Raw genomic sequence first — 24,403 nt, 5'->3', positions numbered from 1 at the left:
TGACTTAGCACAAGACAGCCACCATTGTAAAATTGCAGGGACTAAAATAAAGTATTGCCACATGGCTACAGGTTATGTTCCCAAGGACATGAAACAACATGGAAGCTTGTAGCCAAGTTTGTTACTGACCATTTTGTTGGGGTGGCTCGAACAGCAGGCTTATGGGTTTCTGGGCCTGCATTCTAACCTAAGATACCCTTTCCTCAACAGAACCACACAGAAAGGCATGCAAAGCACACCAGATTGTCTACAGCTTAAAACTAACCTCACAAATCCTTTTTCATTAACTATAAATTTACAGAGAATATAAACAATGATCCTTATTATCCCTTTTACTGGTTTGCACAAGGAAAGAGAAGCCAAAAGCCCAACTGGTAAACCTTTTTACCCTCTTGACGGCATATCAGCCTTCTGGGTTCCCTTTGCTGGAAACAGTGAGTTCTTCTTTAAAGGTTCTGCTTGTCCTCTATTTTCAAAGCCTAACTTCCTTGCCTCCTTGCCCCTAGGTACGGTAAACAACCTTCCAGCCATTCCCAATCTGTAACCCACATCCGTTCCCAATCTGTAACAACCCACATCTGTTCCTTATTTGGCACCCTTACTTCTGTAGCCCCCACCCCTGCTCCATTTCAAGTAGCAAATCAGGATCAGCTTAGATTGTGCGGTCCGACCCCAACCAATGGGGATCAGACACAGTAGCAAGGACTGACTGCATTAGGGATAAAAACCCTTCCCTCCTTTGTTCAGTGTGCTCTCACAGTGACCAGAAGAATGAGCAGCACCTTTCTGCAGAAGTAGATTTGCCTTGCTGAGAAATTCTTTGAGTGCTCATTTTCTTTGCGACTCCGAGCTCTTATTTCCAACACCTTCCCCCAGCTCAACTCTAAGCCAAGCATTTTAAGATTTGGAAAATTAACTTTTCCCAGGTTGGAAGAACATTACATAAGAGATAGAAGCCATTTTAAACTGCAAAAGAAGGAGAAACACCATAGAAAGGATTTCCAATTGAGGGTCATCAAGAGGTATTGCCTCTTTTCCTATTGGGAATGGTGTTCCCCCTATTTCTTTGCCTTCCCTATTTTTTCTTTTCCCTTCTGGCCTACTATAGGAGATATATTGCTCATCTCCAAAATTTTCTTCTGCTTGCAGAGCTGCCTGTTCTAGCTGCAGTTAGAGTTTGGCTCAGAAGCAGCATAACATTCCTCCATGAGAGGTCAAATACCTGAGTTAAATTTTGGAAGGCTTCTTTTTTTTTTTTTTCCCCTGACTTTAAAATGTTTATTCTTTAAAAAATTAGTTGCTTTTTGGCCAGGCACGGCGGCTCACACCTGTAATCCCAGCACTTTTGGGAGGCTGAGGTGGGTGGATCATGAGGTCAGGAGTTCAAGACCAGCCTGGCCAATATGGTGAAACCCCTTCTCCACTAATAATACAAAAATTTGCCAGGCATGGTGGTGCGTGCTTGTAGTCTCAGCTACTTGGGAGGCTGAGGCAGAAGAATCACTTGAACCCGGGAGGCAGAGGTTGCAGTGAGCTGAGATCATGCCACTGCACTCCAGCCTGGGTGACAGAGTGAGACTTCATCTCAAAAAAAGAAAAAGATGTGCTTAAATCAAATACTTTTTAGTTCATGTGACTTTAAGAAATAAAAACAGTCTCAAAGATTATTGGCAAAATGCAAGTGTCATCAAAATGCAAATAGGTAGTCTACAGCCATGTTTTTAACTGTAATTCCTGCATATTTTGTCATTTGCAAACAAATTGTCTTGCGTTGTTCCTTCTCAAAGACAGTTTATAATCAAGCTATATTAAGGACTTTAACAGGTATTCTCAAACACAGGTTTTTAATAGCTTTGAAGATTGTAATATTGAAATAGAAGAAGAATGTATGGGACTCATACAGAACTGACATATTCACAAATATCAAGCAAAATAAGAGTTAACTAAATGGACTGCACTCAGAAAGTTAAAGCAACCCTTTTGACTTTTGCTTGAAATATTGCTGATCCTTGTTTTGATTTTCAGAGTTAAGGAAACTTATTTTGAAATATTTATGGCCCTAAATGATTCAGTAAGGGAGCCAGGTGCAGTGGCTCACACCTGTAATCCCAGCACTTTGGGAGGCCAAGGCAGGCAGATCACCTGAGGTCAGGAGTTCAAGACCAGCCTGGCCAACATGGCGAAACCCCATCTCTACTAAAAATACAAAAATTAGCCAGGCGTAGTGGCTGGCACCTGTAATCCCAGCTACTCGGGAGGCTGAGGCAGGAGAATCACTTGATCCTGGGAGGCAGAGGTTGCAGTGAGCCGAGATTGTGCCATTGCACTCCAGCCTGGGCAACAAGAGCGAAACTCCATCCAGAAAAAAATGAGTAAGGTATACTCCTGTGAACAAAATTTGGAGCATTTTTATTTTTCTCCGTCTGGTTCCTCTAGAATTTGGAAACTCTCTGTGAGTACTCTTAACTTATGGCAATATAATTGTTTGCATCAGTGCAATAAAAATCCATTTTTCTTTGTCAACAGGACACAATTGGAAAAACAGGTTATTTTACCGTGAAAAGTAAAAAGTTCCTCTTCAAAGTTTTCCTTTTTGTTAAAGAATAAATAATAAATGTTAGAAATAATAGTTTCTTTTAAAAACTAACTTCCTTCAAGCTTCCTTGCTTTTTGCTAGTAACTCTTTGTTAAGCCCTATGTAGCTGTTAAATATAGTAAGGGAATAAGTACATTCTATGTCCTTGTACTTTAACCAAGTTATTTGTTCTGGCTTATAACCTGCTCAGACATGTCTGAAAATGCCCAGGCATTCCCAGCTTACAGCATACATCTCTTCCTTATTTGGAAATGTTATTATTCTCCTAGTCTGCAAACAACCCCCTTCCTTCCTTTGTTCTCCATTGTGCATTTACCTATTTAGGAAAGTTTTAAGTTTTTAGCCAATCAGGATCAGTCTAGATTGTGCAGTCCAGCTCCAGCCAATGGAGATAGGACACAGCAGTAAGGACCCAATGTGTCAGGGATAAAAACCTCTGCTTTTCTTTGTTTGGTATGCTCTCATGACAATCAGGCTTCTTAGAAGCATCTTTTCTGCAGAAAAGTAAAGTTGCCTTGCTGAGAAAATTCATATTCGAGTGCTATTTCCTTTGCAGCACCAAAAATTTATGTCTAACACGATCAAGGCTTTGACTGAAAGGGTGTGTTTCTCTTTAAGGAATCAAGCTTGACATGCAGAGCCAATAAAAGCCCTTGGGGAGCACTGGCCTCATGTCTTGTCTACCCAGTCCCCACACAGAGTTCCTAACCTGTGGTCAGTAAAGAACGTCACTTTTTTTTTTTCATGTGGTGTCTCGCTCTGTCACCTACGCTGGAGTGCAGTGGCTCCATCGGCTCACTGCAATCTCCACCCCCCAGGTTCAAGGAATTCTCCTGCCTTAGCCTCCCAAGTAGCTGGGATTACAGTTGTGTACCACCACACCCAGCTAATTTTTGTATTTTTAGTAGAGATGAGGAGTTTCACCATGTTGGCCAGGATAGTCTTGATCTCTTCACCTCATGATCTGCCCACCTCGGCCTCCCAAAGTGTTGGGATTATAGGCGTGAGCCACCGTGCCAGCCTAAGAATGTCACTTTCTAATAGGCCAGGAACTCCAAGTTTATCTTGGGACCTCAAGGAGAAGAGGATCACCCAACTTACAGATATTTGAGGATACAATCCCATGGCTGGGCTTGGCTTTAAAGGTCTTATCTGAAATTCCTTGTGGAATAGTGTTTCATCAAAGCCAATCCAAAAGTCCTATGCAGAAATAACCATTCTTGCTGCACTTTAGGCAAATAATCAGGCCAAGTATAAGACTAAAGTTTATTCTATGAACAACACACACAGTCCTATAATAATTTGTTTTTACCAAAAATAAGGACTGGAGAGAGAAATTGTTCTCCAAAGCTTATCATACATTTGTCATTAAATCCTAGTCTCATTAATTGTTTTTAAGCTTTTTGCCTACATTTTAAACTAACCCTGCTTATTCCTGTGGATGAAGTGGTGATCTCCTGCAGCTTGGAAGAAACAAAAAGGGATGGGTAACGTAAAAATCCGGATCAATATGGTAGTTCTGAGCAATTATCCTGCAAATTTTGCCAGGTAATGAAAGTGAGTAGGGTGCCCATAACCCAGAGGTTTCTTTGTTTGGGAAAATAAAATCAAGGAACTTCACAGACACCCCCCAGAGGGAAATTCTATATCTTGGCAAGTAAAATTTTAGATGAAAATTATTTACTACACCACCCTGATGGGAATTGCTATACTCACTCTACTATTTGCAATAGGGTTACAGGTACTTAAAGATCAAATCAAAATTATTGACAGGCTGAGGGAAAAACGGAGGCTTCAGCCCCGGGTGGCTACAATCCCTCTTTAATGCATTCCAGTCTTCTTTATGGAATTGGTTAACCCCTTTATTAAGCCCTCTCTTGCTTATATGTCTTGTATTAATATTTGAACCCTGTATTCTCAATACTATAAATCAAATTGTTTTCTCTCGCCTAGAAGCAATCCAACTCCAAATGCTGCTGCAAACTGAACCATGCATGGACACACCATTCTTCTGAGGACGCTTATCGACCCCAGGAGGGGCCCTAGCTGCTGTTCCCCATTCGACACCCCTTTTCAGCAGGAAGTAGCCAGAAATAGTTGTCGCCCAAAACCCCCTAACAGCAGTTAGGGTGACCTCTCCACAGGGGAGAATGTTATAGGAGTTATTAATAAATTATTTTAGGCAGAGAGACAGGAAAAGGCGTCCTTGGGAAGTTTTCGTTTCTTTTAAAGCAGCTCCAGAAACGTTTCTTGTCTAGCAGGAAAGACCGGGCTCTTAGAGCCGGGCAGGCAACCTTTGATATGCAAATGCAGGCCATTAGAAACTGAATCCACCCAAACATGGTGATTCCCACCCTCTTTTTCTTGCCCTTGCCCCGACATGTGCCTGGCAACATGGTCACCCCCACACATCCTCACGTGTGTAAAACATCATGGCGCCCTGCATTTGCATATTAAAAAGCTAGGGTGGGAGGGCCAGATTTTTCAGGGGCTTCGTGAATGACATGCTGAGCCCTATGCAAATCAGACACCACCTCCTCCAGCCTCCTCATATAAGTAGCCACTTTTCTGCCCCACACAGGGTTTCCTCTTGACTTTCCCTCTGTCTCTGTATGAGGGAGCTTCTTCCTTCTTTCTTGCCTATTAAACTTTCTGCTCCTTAAAACAAAACAAAACAAAACCCAACTAAAAAATGGAAAAAGACTTTGAACAGACATTTATTCAAAGACGATAAACAGTAAGCACGTGAAAATATGCTCAACATCGTTATTCATTACGGAAATGCAAATCAAACCACAGTGAAATACCACTTCACACCACTAGGATGGCTAGAATAAAAAAGATAGACAATAACTAGTGTTAACAAGGATGTGGAAAATTTGGAACCCTAATACATTCCTGGCAGAAATGTAAAGTAGTATAGACATTTTGGCAAACAGTTTAGAAATTCCTCAAAAAGTTAAACATGGCTGGGCGCAGTGGCTCATGCCTGTAATCTCAACACTTTGGGAGGCTGCGGTGGGTGGATCACCTGAGGTTGGGAGTTCGAGACCATCCTGGCCAACATGGTGAAACCCCATCTCTACTGAATATACAAAAATTAGCCGGGTGTGGTGGCACGCACCTGTAGTCCCAGCTACTCAGGAGGCTCAAGCAGGAGACTTGCTTGAACCGGGAGGTGGAGGTTGCAGTGAGCCAAGATCACACCACTGCACTCCAGCCTGGGTGACAGAGCAAGAATCTGTCTCAAAAAAAATGAAAAAAATGTTAAACATATAGTTACCATATGGTCCAACAATTCTATTTCAAAGTATATGCCTAAGAAAAATAAAAAATATATGTGTACATGAAACTTGTACATGATGGTTCTCAGCATTATTCATAACAGCCAAAAAGTGGAAACAACCCAAATGTCCAAGAACTGGTTAAAATAGAAATAAAAATTGGCTGGGCGCAGTGGCTCACACCTGTAATCCCAGCACTTTGAGAGGCCGAGGCAGGTGGATCACGAGGTCAGGAGTTCAAGACCAGCCTGACCAACATGGTGCAACCCCGTCTCTACTAAAAATTCAAAAATTAGCCAGGCATGGTAGCGTGCACCTATAATCCCAGCTACTCAGGAGGCTGAGGCAGGAGAATCGCTTGAACCCGGGAGGCAGAGGATGCAGTGAGCTGAGATCTCGCCATTGCACTCCAGCCTGGGCGACAGGGTGAGACTCCATCTCAAAAAAAATAAATAAAATAAAATGTTGTATATTCATACAATGCACTGTTATTCAACAATAAAAAGAAGTACTAATACATGCTGCAATGTGAATAAACCTTTAAAATATTATGCTAAGTGAAAGAAGCCACTCATAAAAGACCACAGATTGTATGATTCCACTTATAAGAAATGCCCAGAATAGGCCAAGGCAGGCAAATCACTTGAGCTCAGGAGTTCAAGACCAGCCTGGGCAACACGATGAAACCCTGACTCTACAAAACATACAAAAATTAGCCAGACATGGTGGTGTATGCCCGTAGTCCCAGCTACTGAGGAGGCTGAGGTGGGAGGATTGCTTAAGCCCAGGAGGCAGAAGTTGCAATGAGCCAAGATGACACCACTACACTCCAGCCTGGGTGACAAAGTGAGACCCTGTCTCAAAAAAAAAAAAGAAAAAAAAAAAAGAAAAGAAAAGTAATGCTCGGAATAGGCAAATCTATAGAGACAGAAAGTAGGCTAGCAATTGCTAGGGAAAGAGTGAAAATTTACTGCTAATGGGTATGGGGTTTCTTTTTGGAGTAATGAAAATGTTCTAGGCTGGGCGCGGTGGCTCACGCCTGTAATCCCAGTACTTTGGGAGGCCGAGGCGGGGGGATCACCAGGTCAGGAGATGGAGACCAGCCTGGCTAACACAGTGAAACCCCATCTCTACTAAAAATACCAAAAATTTGCCAGGTGTGGTGGCGGGCGCCTGTAGTCCCAGCTACTCAGGAGGCTAAGGCAGGAGAATGGCGTGAACCCGGGAGGTGGAGGTTGCAGTGAGCCGAGATCAAATCATTGCACTCCAGCCTGGGCAACAGAGCAAGACTCCGTCTCAAAAAAAAAAAAAAAAAAAGAAAAGAAAATGTTCTCAAATTCAATAGTGGTGAAGGTTGCATTCTAAACTGTGCACTTTTAAATGGTTATTCCCCCCCGCCCCCACTTTATTTTGAGAGAGAGTTTCACTCTTGTTGCCCAGGCTGAAATGCAATGGCGCAATCTTGGCTCACCACAATCTCTGCCTCCTGGGTTCAAGCGATTCTCCTGCCTCAGCCTCCCAAGTAGCTGGGATTACAGGCATGTGCCACCGCGCCTGACTAATTTTGTATTTTTAGTAGAGACGGGGTTTCTCCATGTTGGTCAGGCTGGTCTCAAACTCCCAACCTCAGGTGATCCACCTGCCTCAGCCTCCAAAGTGCTGGGATTACAGGAGTAAGCCACCACAACCGGCCTATATTTATGGTATGTTAATCAAATACCGATTTTTTTTTTTTTTTTTTGAGACGGAGTTTTGCTCCTGTTGCCAGGCTGAAGTGCAGTGGCACAATCTCGGCTCACTGCAACCTCCGCCTTCTGGGTTCAGGTGATTCTCCTGCCTCAGCCTCCCGAGTAGCTGGGATTACAGGCATGCAACACCACACCCAGCTAATTTTATATTTTTAGTAGAGATGGGGTTTCTCCATGTTGGTCAGACTGGTCTCTAACTCCTGACCTCAGGTGATCTGCCCCACTCGGCTTCCCAAAGTGCTGGGATTATGGGTGTGAGCCACTGCACCCAGCCTTATATATCAATTTTTAAAAAACGTATATACCAATGCTTATAGCAACTCTATAATCACTAAAAAATGGAAGAAATCTAAATATCCTTCAATGAATGAAAGGGCAAAAAAATTATGGTACATTTGTATAATGTAATACCACTCAGTAATAAAATGAAGTAAACTATAGATACACATGACAAATTAGATGAATCTCAAAAGTATTATGCTGCGTGAAAAAATCAATCTCAAAATGTTATTTTGTGATTCCATTTATATGGCATTCCTGAAAAGACAAAACTATATTGATGGAGAACAGGTCAGTGGTTCCAGAGATTGGAATACAGTTGTATCCTAATCAACTGGGGAGGCTGTAACCACAAAGGGATAGCATGGGTGAAATTTTGTGGGGTAACGGAACTGTTATGTATCCTGATCATGTATACATATGTTAAAATTCATAAAATGAACACCAAAGGCCAGACACGGTGGCTCCCACCTGTAATCACAGCACTTTGGGAGGCCCAGGAGGGAGGATGGCTTGATGCCAGGAGTTTGAGACCAGCCTGGCCATCATAAGAAGACTTCATTTCTACAAAAATAAAAATAAAAAAGTTAGCCAGGCATGGTACCACTCACCTGTGGTCACAGCTACTCAGGAGGCTCAAGCAGGAGGATTACCTGAGCCCAGGAGTTTGAAGCTGCTGTGAGCTATAATCACACCATTGCACTCGAGCCTGGGTGACAGAGCAAGACCCTTTCTCCAAAAAGAAATAAATTAAAATAAATAATAAAAAATTAAAAGGACACCAAAAATCTATTTTATTTGTATACCAATTTTAAAAATAAAATTAAAAAGATATCCTACTAGATATATTCGTTACTCAGCAGTTGTTATAAAAGACTGCACTAGAGATCTTAGGAGGAGGACATGAATTTAAGGATCACTACTTTCAGATAACTGGTTCCAGAAATGTACTTGAATGTAGCAAATTCCTCTACCCAAATCTTTTCCAAATATAATTGACAGTCTTTTGGGTCTTAACATATTTATTACTTTAAAGCAAGTTATTCCTTACTATCTTGAGCTACTGACTTACCATATAAAATAAAGTGAATGAGTTAAAACCTTAGTAGTCATTCAGGCATGCATTCCAGGAGCCAAGACCGGAAAAAAAGACACGTCTTAGATAACACATGGGAAATTACCTTGCGTATTGTGGAATCCAAAAATGCTAGGTATTTTTATTTGGAATTATTATATTTTCTATGCATTTACGGGCCTAATTTTAATTTTATGGGAGACAGACCTACAGAATTTTACAGCTTGAGAGGACTTAATATTCATCCATTCACTTCATTTTGCAAATGAGGGAACTAAGGCGCATAGGTGCTTTGGAACTTGTCTAAAATCACACAGCTATTTAAGGATATAACAGAAACTAGAATTCCATTCTCTTCACTCTAATTCTCTTTCCACTTTGCTCAAATGACTTGTGGAGCCATAATCTAAATAAGTAGCCTGAAATATAACAGGAGATCTCTGTAAAGATCATCTTATATTGGGGATCAACCTTAGAGGCTACATTGTTATTATATCAGGCTCTTCTGCTTCAAGATTATATTCCAGGGACATAACTGAACTTATGGAAATGAAGTGATAAAGGTATTCTACAGTGCTTCATAGGCAAGGGTCAGTGAGCCCACAGCATTCAGCATCTACAACCTAAGCTGGACATTTTTGGCTGTCTTCAGCATCCGTATAACTGTCTACCTGTCCCTAAATATAAGGTTAAACTGTTATGAATAAGCTCCTTTTTCTTTTCCTTTTTTTTTTTGAGACAGAGTTTCACTCTTGTTGCCCAGGCTTGAGTGCAATGGCGCCATCTTGGTTCACTGCAACTTCCACCTCCAGGGTTCAAGTGATTCTCCTGCCTCAGCCTCCCAAGTAGCTGGGATTACAGGTGCCCACCACACGCCCAGCTAATTTTTTGCATTTTTAGTAGAGATGGGGTTTCTCCATGCTGGTCAGGCTGGTCTTGAACTCCTGACCTTAGGTGATCCGCCCACCTTGGCCTCCCGAAGTGCTGGGATTACAGGCGTGAGACATCGTGCCCGGCATAAGCTCCTTTTTCTATTGTTTCCAGATACTGGTAATCCACTAAAAAGTTTGATTTTATTTCAACTGCTTATTTTAATGGGAAACAGTGCTTCATGTTCAGGTCTTATGAGGGGATAGAGGAATCCAGGTGTATTAGTCCATTCTCACGCTGCTATAAGGACATATCTGAGACTAGGTAATTTATAAAAAAAAAAAAAAGAGGTTTAATTGATTCATAGTTCTGCATGGCTGGGGAGGCCTCAGGAAACTTTTAGTCATGGCAGAAGGCACCTCTTCACATGGTGGCAGGAGAGAGAATGAGTGCCAAGCGAAGGGGGAAGCCCCTTATAAAACTATCATATCTCATGAGAACTCACTCACTATCATGAGAACAGGCATGGCAGAAACCGCCCCCATGATTCAGTTATCTCCATCTGGTACTGCCCTTGACACATGCGGATTATTACAATTCAAGGTGAGATTTGGGTGGGGACACAGAGCCAAACCATATCACCAAGGTTTCATTAGACGTGCCCAATCACTCTATTAAGTAAGGCAGTAGAGCACAGTGGTTAAGTACACTAGCTTCCGGCATGAGAATCCTCGCTCCACTACTTAATAGTTGTATGCTTGTTACCTCTCTGGGCCTCACTTTCCTCATTTGCCTGTTGCAGTGATTAAATGTGTTAATACATATAAAGCACTCAGCACAGTACCTGGATCATCATAAGCATTCAATAAATGTTACTCCTTTTCATTAAAGCTCTCAGAAGTTCTACATTACTCTAGAAAACAACTCCATATGGGCATATTTACTCACAGATCCCCAGCACCTACAACAATGCCTAACATATGGAAGATGGTTAGTAAGTATTAAATGAATAAATATTATCTAATTAACAAGACTACTTTGGTGTTATCCCCTCTTTCAAAAAAACTGTATTACTGGGAAATACAATGTTCCATATGGGACATTGGAAATACACTGTAAAAAATCTGCATTCTCTCACCCTCATAACAATGGCAATTTTACCTGCCTGAGATGTCCCATTTGTAGGATTCCAGTGATTCAGGGGCAAGAGAGGTAGATAAAAGAAGTTTTCAAGGGGGAAAGAGATTCCTGGGTTGATCAAACAGTGGGGGAGAAAATCAGGAGGGAATAACTTGACACAACTACATCTGAACATTTACCGAGCATCTACTATGTGCCATGAACTATCCCAAACAGGAAATTCAACTCTAAACAAGACAGCTACCAGGCGCGGTGGCTCATGCCTATAATCCCAGCACTTTTGGAGTCCAAGGCAGGCAGATCATGAGGTCAGGAGTTTGAGACCAACCTGGCCAACATGGTGAAACCCCGTCTTTACTACAAAAACAAAAATTAGCTGGGTGTGGTGGCCACCTGTAATCCCAGCTACTCGGGAGGCTGAGGCAGGAGAATTGCCTGAACCTGGGAGGCAGAGGTTGCAGTGAGCCGAGATTGCGCCACTGCACTCTAGCCTGGGGACAGAGCAAGACTCTGTCTCAAAAAAACATAAATAAAAAATAAACAAGACATCCTTACCCCCAGGAGCTCAGTCTAGTAGAATGCTACACGATACACTATATGTCCTATAAAAAAAAAATGAGAAGAGCCACAGATGTCCAGAAAGGGCAAAACTATCTCTACTTGGGGAATTACAAAACTGTCATTTGGACTGCATCTTGATGTGTGAGGACAGTTTGCCCAGCAAAGAGAAGGAAGGATATTTTAGGTAAAAGAGAACAACCATTCATGAACAGATGAGTGAGGGAGTCTGGCAAGGTCAGGGAACAGGAAAAAAAAAACTTGTGCCACAAGCTTAAAAGGAGACCTAAACTTGTCAAACGTCCTTCATCCTTAAAGGAAATTTCATCAAGAGTTACAGCTTTGACTAATCCAGTGCGAATGGTTATGCATCAGTGCCTATGCAAAAAGAAACAATCTCACATATATTTCCTTTGCAATCTGCCCTCTCCCCTTCCCACACTACTCTGCCCACACGGAGGGCCAGAGTAACTAAGTTGCCTTTGTTGTTGTTTTAATAAACACCATTAGCACTCCTTAGCAAGTCTGCACCAGCCACTGGTCCCCAAAGCCGGCTGCCAGATGCAGCAGTTCATGCTCCCTCCTCACCAGTCCCCACCTTCAGCTGCCTCTCAGTGAGTGATTCAAGAGTTTTTACCACTTTTTCCCAGTGCTTGATCAAGGGTCACCTCCCGGTTTAGCTTTCCTTTTATTCTGCTTCAACTGGACACACCCTCCCTACCCACAGGTAAGGATTTTTACCAGTCCAGCACATCTAGAAAGATCCCATGGAATCCCATGAAAGGAATGGTACAGCGAAACCATGCTCCTTGGTCTCCCAACAATGGTAGTCCAGTGTTACATTTCTAACAAACTTGACTTGGGAGTGGGGAGCTGTTTGCTAAGTTCTATTCCTTCTATTCCCCTTCTTCCTTGATCTCACTCTATACATAAAAGAGTGAAATCTAGCTCTTGCTCCAAGAGGTAAGATTACTTCTCTAAACCTAAAACGAATTTGATGACCAAGAGCCTTGTGCCCACTTCTAAACAAATCTTTGTGATAAAGCACTTAATGAAACATTGACCCCATATAGAGTGCAGCAAGCCTTCAATTTGCTCACAGTTGTTTTAAACATTTTTAAAAGTTTAAATGCACATACTTGAGAAAAGCTGCTGCACATACTTGAAAAAGTAGAATTTTGGCAGCACATTTGAGGGGATTAAGCAGCTTAAAATGCCACTATATAAGTGAGCAATAATCTCAAGGCAGCCATAGCTACACTGTAATATCCACAATCTTAAGAAAAATGTCCAAACTTGGAAGTAAAGAAAGAAGTTGACTAAATGTCCTTTCAATGTCATACTGGACCATGTTTAACAAGCCCACCCAAGGATCATTTAATTTTCTTAAGAGAGTGTATCTGTACTTGACTTTGCTGTTTACTATTTTATTAGAGCCTAGACACTGAAGTTTCATGTTAACTCGTACATTTCTGCTCAGTAATCCCAAAAGTTCGTTTTGTGTGTTTGTTTGTTTTTTGAGACAGAGTCTCACTATTTCACCCAGGCTGGAGTGCAGCAGTGCAATCTCGGCTCACTGCAACCTCCGCCTCTCAGGTTCAAGCGATTCTCCTGCCTCAGCTTCCTGAGTAGCTGGGATTACATGTGCATGCCACCACCTGGCTAATTTTTGTACTTTTAGTAGAGATGAGGTTTCACTATGTTCACCAGACTGGTCTCGAACTCCTGACCTCAAGTGATCTGCCTGCCTCAGTCTCCCAAAGTGCTGGGATTACAGGCATGAGCCACTGCATCTGGCCCAAAAGTTAGTTTTATTGCTCTGTGAGACATTAACCAGCTTTGTAACTACTGTACTAGCAAATTCAATTCATCATTTCTTTGATTATATGTCCCTAGTCCTTGAATTTGCCTTTAAATTAGCTTTACCATTTTATTGGTTCTTTCATTTATTGGTTTAATTAATGACTAAGTTTTGATACCTGTTTTTTTTTTCTGTACAAGATCATATTTTTAACGTTTCGAAAACCATACTTTGACAGCGGTCATTTACACTGTTCACTCAGACACTTCTCTGCACTGTGTTACTATCTAAGAAAAACTGTTTTCTGCCCCAGCCACTTCTATACATTCAAAAGACACCATTTTTTTCTCATTTTTTAAATGTGTGCCAGCTTGACATTATTCTACACATTCACAGACCATATTTACCTGCAATCACATCTTGTTTGACCCTCAGTATTTTGCTTAATTGCATTACTGCTGACATTCACAAGCTGGGAAGTCACAAAAATGATAAATAGAGATTTCTAGTTTCTCTTGAAAAAAAGCAGGTCTGGCCACACTACACTCATTTTCCCACCCAAAGAAAGGGAAGCTCAGTAGAAATTGCCCTGTCTGTACAGCATTCTCTCCTCAGTCCACCCCAGTCTCCACCACTCTCTGTTGTTTACTACCTGCCTGGTTCACTCATTTATATGACCTGCCTGTCCCTGTAGATTTTTAATTTTCGACCCATTAATTGTGGCCTCTTAATTCTTCCCATAATAAGTTATTTCTGGGTCTATACAACTTCCCACCACCTGCCCAGCTCAGTTTTTCATCTAACAGACACTGTCATCTGAAGTTTCTGTATACACCTTCCATAAACACACTAAATTGTGGCAAAAATAACTTTTCTGTTTGTCAAAGTTGGGAGCGTACTTGAATGTTGAAAGCTGAAAACCACTGCACTACCACTAAAACCAACAGGTGGCCGGAAGCGGTGGCTCATGCCTATAATCTCAGCACTTTGGGAGGCTGAGGCGGGCAGATCACCTGAGGTCAGGAGTTCGAGACCAGCCTGACCAACATGGAGAAACCCCTGTCTTTACAAAAAATACAAAATTAGTCAGGCGTTGTGGTGCATGCCTGTAATCCCAGCTACTTGGGAGGCTGAGGCAGGAGAATCGCTTGAACCCAGGAGATGGAGTTTGCAGTGAGCCAAGATCATGCCAATGCACTCCAGCCTGGGCAACAAGAGTGAAACTCCGTCTCAAAATAAAATAAAATAAAATAAAAATCCAAACAAACGAAAAACCCAACAGGTAGATTTGTTGCTGTTTTTCTGAGACAGGGTCTCCCTCTGTCACCCAGGCTGGAGTGCAGTAGCCTGATCATGGCTCACTGCAGCCTCGACCTCCCACGCTCATGCGATCCTCTCACCTTAACCTCCTGAGCAGGTGTGACTAACAGACGCACGCCACCATGCCCAGCTATTTGTTTTTGCAGAGACTGAGGCTCACTTTGTTGCCCAGGCTGGTCTTGAACTCCTGGTGTCAAGCAATCCTCCCAGCTGGGCCTCCCAAAGTGCCAGGAATACAGGCATGAGCCACCACAACCAGCCAGATAGTTTGTTTTTAACATCAAAGAGTGATTTGTGATAGTCATTTATAGTTATATACATGTAGACTAGTTTCTACCAGCAAAGTAATGCTCAGAGCTAGAAAGTAGGATATAAGGAATATTCATGAAATATTCCCTGATGTTTTATGAAGGTAAAGAAAGGCATTAACAGATTAATTCCTTCTTTTGAGTTCTTTCAAGGATTTAATCCAACTGTAAATCTAAAATACCGCCCCCCCGTTTTTTTTCTTTTGGAGACGGAGTTTCGTTCTCATCACCCAGGCTGGAGTGCAATGGCATGACCTCAGCTCACTGCAACCTCTGCCTCCTGGATTAAAGCAATTCTCCTGCCTCAGCCTCCTGAGTAGCTGGGATTACAGGTGTGTGCTACCACGCCCAGCTAATTTTGTATTTTTTTAGTAGAGATGGGGTTTCACCATGTTGGCCAGACTGGTCTCGAACTCCTGACTTCAGATGATCCAGCCGCCTTGGCCTCCCAAAGTGCTGGGATTACAGGCATGATCTACCGCACCTGGCTTAAAATACACTTTTTAAAAAAGCTAATTTAAAAGCTTTAAATACTCAGTACACATTAATACAAAGAAGTAAACATTCAAATGTGAAAATCCAAATAATCAGTAATGACTTTAAATTACCTGGTTAAAATCAACAAAAAGCAAGATTACTCTACAATTATCTAGCGCATCGTGTAATACTAACTTCTGATTGCAGATTGCATGACTGCATGCCAGTCACGATCTTTGGTTCCATTCCAAAGCTTTCAATTTCCTCTTGGGGCATCTGACTCACCCTTATCAGCCTCAATGATCTGCAGTAGCAACCTCCACCCCAGCCTCAGCCCCATTGCTATGGATAGGCACCTCTGCCCAGAAATAGGTGATTTGACGCTGGCCTAAACACCTCACTGCAGTGTTCTCAGGCCTTGGTTCAGATAGAATCACTTGAGACACCAAAAATGAAGCTTCATTCACTCTGAGGCTGATTTAGTAGGTCTGAAATGGAGAACAGGAAAATGAGTTTTTAATCTACACATCCCCAGCATGTAATTAATTCTCTTGCAGGTGGGCTTAGGACCGCACTTTGAAAAAATACTGTCTCCTCTCCTTACTAGAAAAAGCTGGTCAATGTTAATAGCATTGGCTTTTGGAACATTCCTCACTTATTAAAAAAAAAATTGCCCTTTGCCATATGAGTCATATAAACACATTTACTGATTTGTAGGGCAGTACGCCAAGGACTGTGGGAGATAAGATAGTGAACAAAACACATTCCTGATCCTCAAAAATCCAGCAGGAAAAATGTTTGCAAGCTCATTAAAATAGAATGGAATGTGTGTTACAGAAGAAATACTAAATGCTAAGTGCCAAGATGTTAACTCCCTCTGCCATTCTCCTGAAGTGGTGTGTACCCATCTACTTTTATGATTACACATCATGACACTGCATTTTCTACGCCATTCTTCTCCACGAGACTCTATGTTCAAGGACTGAGATCATGCCTTGTTTATCCCTGAGTTCCCAGTGCCTGATAAATAATAGATGCTTGGATGAAGAGTCATTCAAACAAAACCTTCTGCATCATTAAGAAATTAGTTTCTTGAAACTTAACCACATAATTTTAATTTGAGAAGGAACTTAGAGATCATATGGTACTTAAGGAAGGTGGCTTCTAGAGTGTTTGTAGGTGACACACAAAAGAACATTTTTAATGTCAATAGTTATGTATAATATGGGCCTGGTGCAGTATACTTCGGGAGGCTGAGGCAGGAGGATCACTTGAGGCCAGGTGTTCGAGATCAGACGGGGCTGTTGTTTAGTGAGACCCATCTCTACAAAAAATTTAAAAATTGAGGCTAGGCATGGTGGTGTGTCCCTGTAATCCTAGCTACTCAGGAAGCTGAGGCAGGAGGATTACTTGAGCCCAGCTGTTCAGTTTCAGTGAGCTATGATTCATGCCACTGCACTCTAACCTAGGCAACAGAGTGAGACCCCATCTCTAGAAAAATCATCATCATCATTATGTATATATGTATGTGTATAGAAAAATATCTAGGCTGGGCACAGTGGCTCACACCTGTAAACCCAGCACTCTGGGAGGCCGAGGTGGGAAGATCACTTGAGCCCAGAAGTTTGAGACCAGCCTGGGCAACATGGCAAGACCTCATCTCTACAAAATGTAAAAAAGTTAGCTGGGCTTGGTGGCACACTTTATCACTCGGGAGGCTGAGGTGGGAGGATTGTTTAAGCCCAGGAGGTTGAGGCTGCAATGAGCTATGATTGGGCCACTGCACTCCAGCCTGGGCAACACAGCAATACCCTATTTCAAAAAAAAAAAAAGAAAAGAAAAAGAAAAATACCTAGTATAAAGCCGTGCTTTAATAGATTAATGCTTAAAATATGCCTAAATTTAAGTTTCAAAAAGTAAATGTAAATAGGTGAAATTCTTCTATGCTGTTAGAAATCAGAGTAGTGTTTGCCCTTGGTATGGGGGTAAGAGACATTAGAGGGGCTCCTGGGGTACTGGAAACGTTTATTTCCTCAGCTGAGTGTGGGCTGCATGCATGTATTTTGTTTGTAAAAATTTAGCAAGTTGTGTTATAACGAGTGAGCTTTTCTGTATTATAAAATAGTTCAGGCCAGGCGTGGTGGCTCAAGCCTGTAATCCCAGCACTTTGGGAGGCTAAGGCGGGCAGATCACGAGGTCAAGAGTTCAAGACCAGCCTGGCCAACATGGTGAAACCCCGTCACTACTAAAAATACAAAGATTAGCTGGGCATGGTGGCGGGCGCCTGTAATCCCAGCTATTTGGGAGACTGAGGGAGGAGAATTGCTTGAACCCAGGAGGCGGAGATTGTGGTGAGCCAAGATCATGCCACGGCACTCCAGCCTGGCGATAGAGCAAGACTCCATCTCGGGAAAAACAAAATGTGGTGTGTGTGTATATATATATTCCATTTTGTGTGTGTGTGTGTGTATATATATGTGTGTGTGTGTATGTACATATACACACACACAATGGAATCTTATTCAGCCTTAAAAAGTAAGGAAATCCTGTCGCATGCTACAATACAGATGAAACTCGAAGACAGTATGCTAAGTGAAACAAGCCAGTCACAAAAAGACAGACACTGTATGATACCAACTTATATAAGCAATCTAAAGTAGCCAAATTTCACAGAAACAGAAAGTAGAATGGTGGATACCAGGGGCTGGGGGAAACGGAAAATGAAAAGTTAACGAGTTGGCATGGAGTTTCAGATTTGCAAGATGAAAAAGTTCAGGGGATCTGCTTCACAACAATGTGAATATACTTAATACTGCTGAAAACTGTACACTTAAAAACGGTTAGGGTCAGCCGAGCGCAGTGGCTCATGCCTGTAATCCCAGCACTTTGGGGAGCTGAGGTGGGCAGATCACCTGAGGTCAGGAGTTCGAGACCAGCCTGACCAACATGGTGAAAACCTGTCTCTATTAAAAATACAAAATTAGCCAGGCGTGGTGGTGCATGCCTGTAATCCCAGCTACTTGGGAGGCTGAGGCAGGAGAATCGCTTCAACCTGGGAGGTGGAGGTTGAGGTGAGCCAAGATGGCGCCATTGCACCCCAGCCTGGGCAACGAGAGCGAAACTAAAAAAAAAAAAAAAAAAAAAAAATTAAGATGGTAATTTTTTTTTTTTTTTTTTTTTAACCACACACAAAAAGAATGTAGCTAAAGAAAAACAGTAAATAAATGGAAGGACATAGATATCAAGAAGATCCTGAGGATGGTACATGAAAGGTCAATTTGGGATGCACCTGCTCAAACTCCTTCATTGTACTAATGGCCACAAATTAGCTGCCTGACCTTGACCTTGCCTGACCTTGCTCCTACCCTGTTCCTTTATTCTTCCCTTCCCCTAATCCAAGTCCTCAACTCCAGCAGGATATACAGGCCTCCCTATCTCTAGCATGGTCTCACCGGCTGCTTCCCCTAACAAGAATGTTCTCCCTTCAGACACCTCTGCCAAATCCTACCTCTGTGGGAGCTGCCATCCCCACTTGGCTGTTTTTACCACTCCTTTTAGCCCTTCACCATATGCTGCCTTGTAACTAAACTGTAAGCCTTTGAAAGAGGCAGATCCTACAGCATTTAATAATTCTAGCCATTGGGCAAGGCACTTTTTGGAGCCTCACTTTCTCAAGCCTATAAAAAAGGTGGAGGCGGCCATATGACTATGACCAGGGCTTTTGAGTCAGATGGCCTCAACTGGTATCCCAGCTCTTCCGCTTACTAGTTGTGTGCTTTGGGTAAGTTTTATAACCTCTTTGCTTCTCAGTTTCTTCATCTGTATAATGGGGTTTATGATAAATCTCTCAGTATGGCTGGAAACATGAACCAAGATTATTACCCATGTCTAGTGCTTCCAAAGGCCCCTCTCATGTCAGTGCTTAGTAACCACTAGCCATTATTGGCATTATCCGGACAATGGAGAAGAGACTGGGAGCTTTCTCTTCTGGAAGAACAAGTGAAAGGATAAAGCGGGATGATGGTGGGAGAAATGTGCCCAAAATTCAAGGCGATGGAGAAAGGGGGCCGGGAAGGCGTGTCGGACAAGATTCTCGATGGAGGAGGATGCTGGGAGTGGGCCGGGGGCTTCTGGAGAGGTGAAGGGGCACCCCCGGACTCGGCTGTCGGTTTGGTCGCTTCCCCCGTAACGTTTCTTTGGAAACACGGTGCTTGTAGGAAGAGGACGCCCTAACTGGCCCTGAGCGAAATCAGGCGGGTCGCTGCCTCTCGGTTCGGTTTCCGACAGGTTTCCGGGCAGGTCCTCGCGGCGGGCCCGCTCCTCCTTCCACCTCCCACCTCTCTCACAGCCAGCGGGCGGGGCAGCCCTCGGCCGGCCGCCGGCCTCCGTCTCCCGGGGTGACCTGGGGGAGCGTTTCTGGGGTCTCCAGCGTGGCGCGCGGTCAGTCACTGACTCCAGTGAGGGGCTTCAAGGCCGGGGCTCCGGGGCACTTTATCCCCAACCCCGGCCGGAAGGCCCGCTTCGGCCCGTCGACCTGGGGACCAGGCCTTCGCCCTCGGTCGTACCTGACCTACGGCGGCCATCGCCGTTCTTGCCTTTCGTCTGCAGCTTCGTTGGGGCGGCCGCCGCCACTGCCTTGCCCTCGGCGCAGCCCATGTCGCACAAGGCCCTGTGGGAACTGACGGAGCCGAACGACGCCTGGCGGAGGCCGCGAGCCCCCTGCCGGCCGCGGGTCGGAGAACGCGGTGGGCGGGGCGCTCGGTGACAACAGCGAAGTCATAGCCCGTGTATCTTCTTCAAGGTCGTGAATTTTTTTTTTAACAGGAAAGAACGGTCGCTAAAGGTAAATTGGAAAATGCAGAAATGGAAAGGAGAAAAGAGCGCACCACCCAAAATCTTATCCTTCGGCCGGGCGCGGTGGCTTACACCTGTGCACTTTGGGTGGCCGAGGTGGGAGGATTGATCGCTTGAGCCCAGGAGTTTGAGACCATCCTGGGCAATGTAGGGAAACCCTGTTTTTACAAAAAATAATTTTAAAAAATTTATCTTTCACACAAACTACTTTTGCTGTGTTTACTATTTCTTTCCAGTTTTTCCCCTCTATGCCTAGTTTTGCATCCAGCATTTCACTTAATACTAGTATTTTCCATACTATCACATTGTCTTGTAAGCCTCCCAGATAACCACCTGGCTTCCACTGTCACTTCAGTCTTTGACTCTTTGACCGTAGATGAAGCATACACTGAACATCGTAGTTTCTTTTTAATACACTTTATTTTTTAGAGCAGTCTTTTTTTTTTTTTCGAGACGGAGTCTCACTCTGTCACCCAGGCTGGAGTGCAGTGGCGCGATCTCAGCTCACTGCAACCTCTGCCTCCCAAGTTCAAGCGATTCTCCTGCCTCAGCCTCCCGAGTAGCTGGGACTACAGGCGTGTGCCACCATGCCCAGCTAATTTTTTGTATTTTTAGTAGAGACGGGGTTTCACCGTGTTAGGCAGGATGGTCTCGATCTCCTGACCTTGTGATCCGCCCGCCTCGGCCTCCCAAAGTGCTGGGATTACAGGCGTCAGCCACCGCGCCTGGCCTTAGAGCAGTCTTAAGTTCACAGGAAAAAGACCATCCTATTTGAACAGAAATCTGGTCACGCCACCCTCAACTCTACCCCCACCCTTTACTCTATTTTATTTTTACCAGCACTGAGAGCCTTCTAACTTACCCTATATTCTCTGTCACCTGCTCCCACTCCCTCCGCCAGCCTCCCCACGACACCCTGCCCATGTAAACGCTGCCAAAATAGAACCTTTGCATTTTTTTCTTGTATCTTGGCCTTCAGCTCAGGCCAGGTGGCCTCCCCCACCTCTTGAAGGAAAGCAGGGAGGAAGCGGGGAAATATTAATTTGAATAATTATAATAATGTAATAGTCCATCCAATAGAGCTACTGGACGATTACATAGCCTATTATTAGATGTTCAGTTTGTTTTTTATTTTTAAAAATTATGAATAAGGCTGCAGGGAACATCTTTGTGTTTATAGTTTTAAGGCTGTCATTACACGTTGCCAAAATTGCTTTTTTGGAACTGTGGTTCCCATTTGAACTCCTACGAGTAATGAATGAGAGTGATTTTTTTTAACACCAAACCACATTGCGGCACATCAGGTGCACAGTCACTGTTCTCTATCAGTGCAGTGCTCTGTTTTTCCTTCTTTCAATTAACTAACATATGGTAAGCATCCAACTTATGCCTGGCTTTGTTTAGGGTTACAAGGTGACTCAAATTCCCTGGTCTCAAGGAACTTCCACCCCAGCTGAGATTTAGCGAACTTGTCTGGTCACCAGTTGCGTGGCAATTGTGTGGGCCCTTTGTTTTCATTTGGGTTTGTGGACAAGCTTATATCCTGCTTCTCTGGAGAGCAGACCAGAGTCAAAATGCTCTTGGAAAACACTGGGTGTTTATTTGCTTAAACACAGAAAACAAATAAAACTGAACCAAAGGCTTTTTTTTTTTTTTTTGGAGATGGAGTCTCGCTCTGTCGCCCAGACTGGCGTGCAGTGGCACGATCTCGGCTCACTGCAAGCTCCGCCTCCCGGGTTCATGCTATTCTTCTGCCTCAGCATCCCTAGTAGCTGGGACTACAGGCGTCCACCACCACGCTAATTTTTTTTGGTATTTTTAGTAGAGACGGGGTTTCACCGTGTTAGCCAGGATGTTCTCAATCTCCTGACCTTGTGATCCACCCACCTCAGCCTCCCAAAGTGCTGGGATTACAGGCATGAGCCACCATGCCCGGCCACCAAAGGCTTTTAATAACAGACATTGCACAAAGCTAAAGTAAATCTCTCTCTCTCTTTCTTTTTTTTTTTTTTTTTTTTTGAGATGGAGTTTTGCTTTTGTTGCCCAAGCTAGAGTGCAATGGCACGATCTTGGCTCACTGCAACCTCCACCTCCCAGGTTCAAGTGATTCTCCTGCCTCAGCCTCCCAAGTAGCTGGGATTACAGGCATCAGCCACCATGCCTGCCTAATTTTTTGTATTTAGTAGAAAAAGGGTATCACCATGTTGGTCAATCTGGTCTCAAACTCCTGACCTCAGGTGATCCACCTGCATCAGTCTCCCAAAGTGCTCGGATTACAGGTGTGAGCCACCGTGCCCGGCCCTAAAGTAAATCCTAATAACAACTTCATCCAAGTGTTTGGTGTCTGTAGTAACTAATGCAACTAAGCCAGGACCCTTTAAAAGCAAAGTTCCCTCCCTCTGCGAGCCAGGTCTACAGTTCCTCGGTTCCACTGGAATGACTGTTTCAGAGATTTTTTTTTTTAAATATGCTATTCAATTTATGTTAAAATTACCATTTTATCATCAAAATTCCAACTGTGGCTGTCATGTATTTTTCTCTATTTAGTAGTACATATATTTAACTAAAATGATGGCTTTCCTGTTATTTTAAACACCTAGGCAAAAGTATCTGAGAGTCATGTGCCTACCTGTGTCATCCTATCATATGTATAATAGCCAACAATTTGTTGGGTACTTATGGCGAGCCAGGCATCCTGCTAAGTCCTTTACTGGCATAAAAGTATGCTCATCTCATGTTTTTCCTGCAAGAGCCACATTTAGAAGGGTCTCTTATTATTCCTATTTTACAGAGGAGAATCCTGATGCTTAGGGGATTAATTGCACAGGATCACAGAGCTTGATACTGAAATCCAGGTTTCCTAATTTCCAAGCCTCTGCTCTTAACCACTAACCTCTCTTATTACTATGACATCACACTCCACTAATTCCTATACATGAAAAGAATGTTTCCCTGGGAACTTTGTTTTGAGTTTTAATTTTTTTTTTTTTTTTGAGATGGAGTCTCACTGTGTCGCCCAGGCTGGAGTGCAGTGGTGAGATCTTGGCTCACTGCAAGCTCTGCCTCCTGGGTTCACGCCATTCTCCTGTCTCGGCCTCCTGAGTAGCTGGGACTATAGGCGCCCGCCACCACACTCAGCTAATTTTTTTGTATTTTTAGTAGAGACGGGTTTCACCGTGTTAGCCAGGATGGTCTCGATCTCCTGACCTCGTGATCTGCCCGCCTTGGCCTCCCAAAGTGCTGGGATTACAGGCTTGAGCCATTGCGCCCAGCCTAATTTTTTTTTTTTTTTTTTTTGAGATGGAGTCTCACTCTGTCACCCAGGCTGGAGTGCAGTGGTGCCGTCTTGGCTCACTGCAACCTCCACCTCCCGGGTTCAAGCAGTTCTCCTGCCTCAGCCTCCTGAGTAGCTGGGACTATAGGTGCACGCCACCACACCTGGCTACTTTTTTGTATTTTTAGTAGAGATAGGGTTTCACCATGTTGGCCAGGCTGGTCTTGAACTCCTGACCTTAGGTGATCCACCCGCCTTGGCCTCCCAAAGTGGCGTGACCCACTGCACCTGGCCATTGAGTTTTAATTTAATTATACATGATTTGTTTAAAGAGCATCAAAAGGGAGGGCATCTCTTTTCTTTTTTTGAGACAGAGTCTCACTCTGTCGCCCAGGCTGGAGTGCAGAGGCACACTTTCAGCTCACTGCAACCTCCATCTCCCGGGTTCAAGCAATTCTCCTGCCTCAGCCTCCTGAGTAGCTAGGATTACAGGTGCATGCCACCACACCCAGCTAATTTTTTATGTTTTCGGTAGAGATGGGGTTTCATCATGTTGGCCAGGCTGGTCTCAAACTCCTGACCTCAGATGATCCACCCACCTCGGCCTCTCAAAGTGCTGGGATTACAGGCGTGAGCCACCATGCCTGGGGGAGGGCATCTCTTTTCTACCCAATAATAATTAATTCCCAGTCCTCATCTTCCTTGGCCTATCCATGACATATGACCCATGTTTCATAATCTCCTCCTTAGAATGATTGGCTTCCAGGGTACCACACTAACCTAGATTTTCTCCTATTGTACTGGGTGCCCCTACTCAGT

The 24,403-nt window shown here is 43.6% G+C and overlaps 1 protein-coding gene across 1 annotated transcript in view; it reads right to left on the bottom strand.

The window, feature by feature from the left end:
- The window catches only part of TXNRD1 (thioredoxin reductase 1), a 134,661-nt gene extending 114,460 nt beyond the window's left edge, over positions 1 to 20,201 (bottom strand). Inside the window, exon 1 of the mRNA XM_055096066.2 lies at positions 20,022 to 20,201. Within this exon, the coding sequence (XP_054952041.1) occupies positions 20,022 to 20,112 (91 nt within the window). The 5' untranslated portion in view covers positions 20,113 to 20,201. The remainder of the gene's footprint in view (positions 1 to 20,021) is intronic.
- Positions 20,202 to 24,403: the final 4,202 nt, after the last annotated feature.

Source organism: Pan paniscus, chromosome 10, assembly GCF_029289425.2.
Source record: "Pan paniscus chromosome 10, NHGRI_mPanPan1-v2.0_pri, whole genome shotgun sequence".
Taxonomy (NCBI): domain Eukaryota; kingdom Metazoa; phylum Chordata; class Mammalia; order Primates; family Hominidae; genus Pan; species Pan paniscus.
The sequence above is the reverse complement of the archived record's forward strand: the minus strand, read 5'-3'. Positions and strand labels throughout refer to the sequence as shown.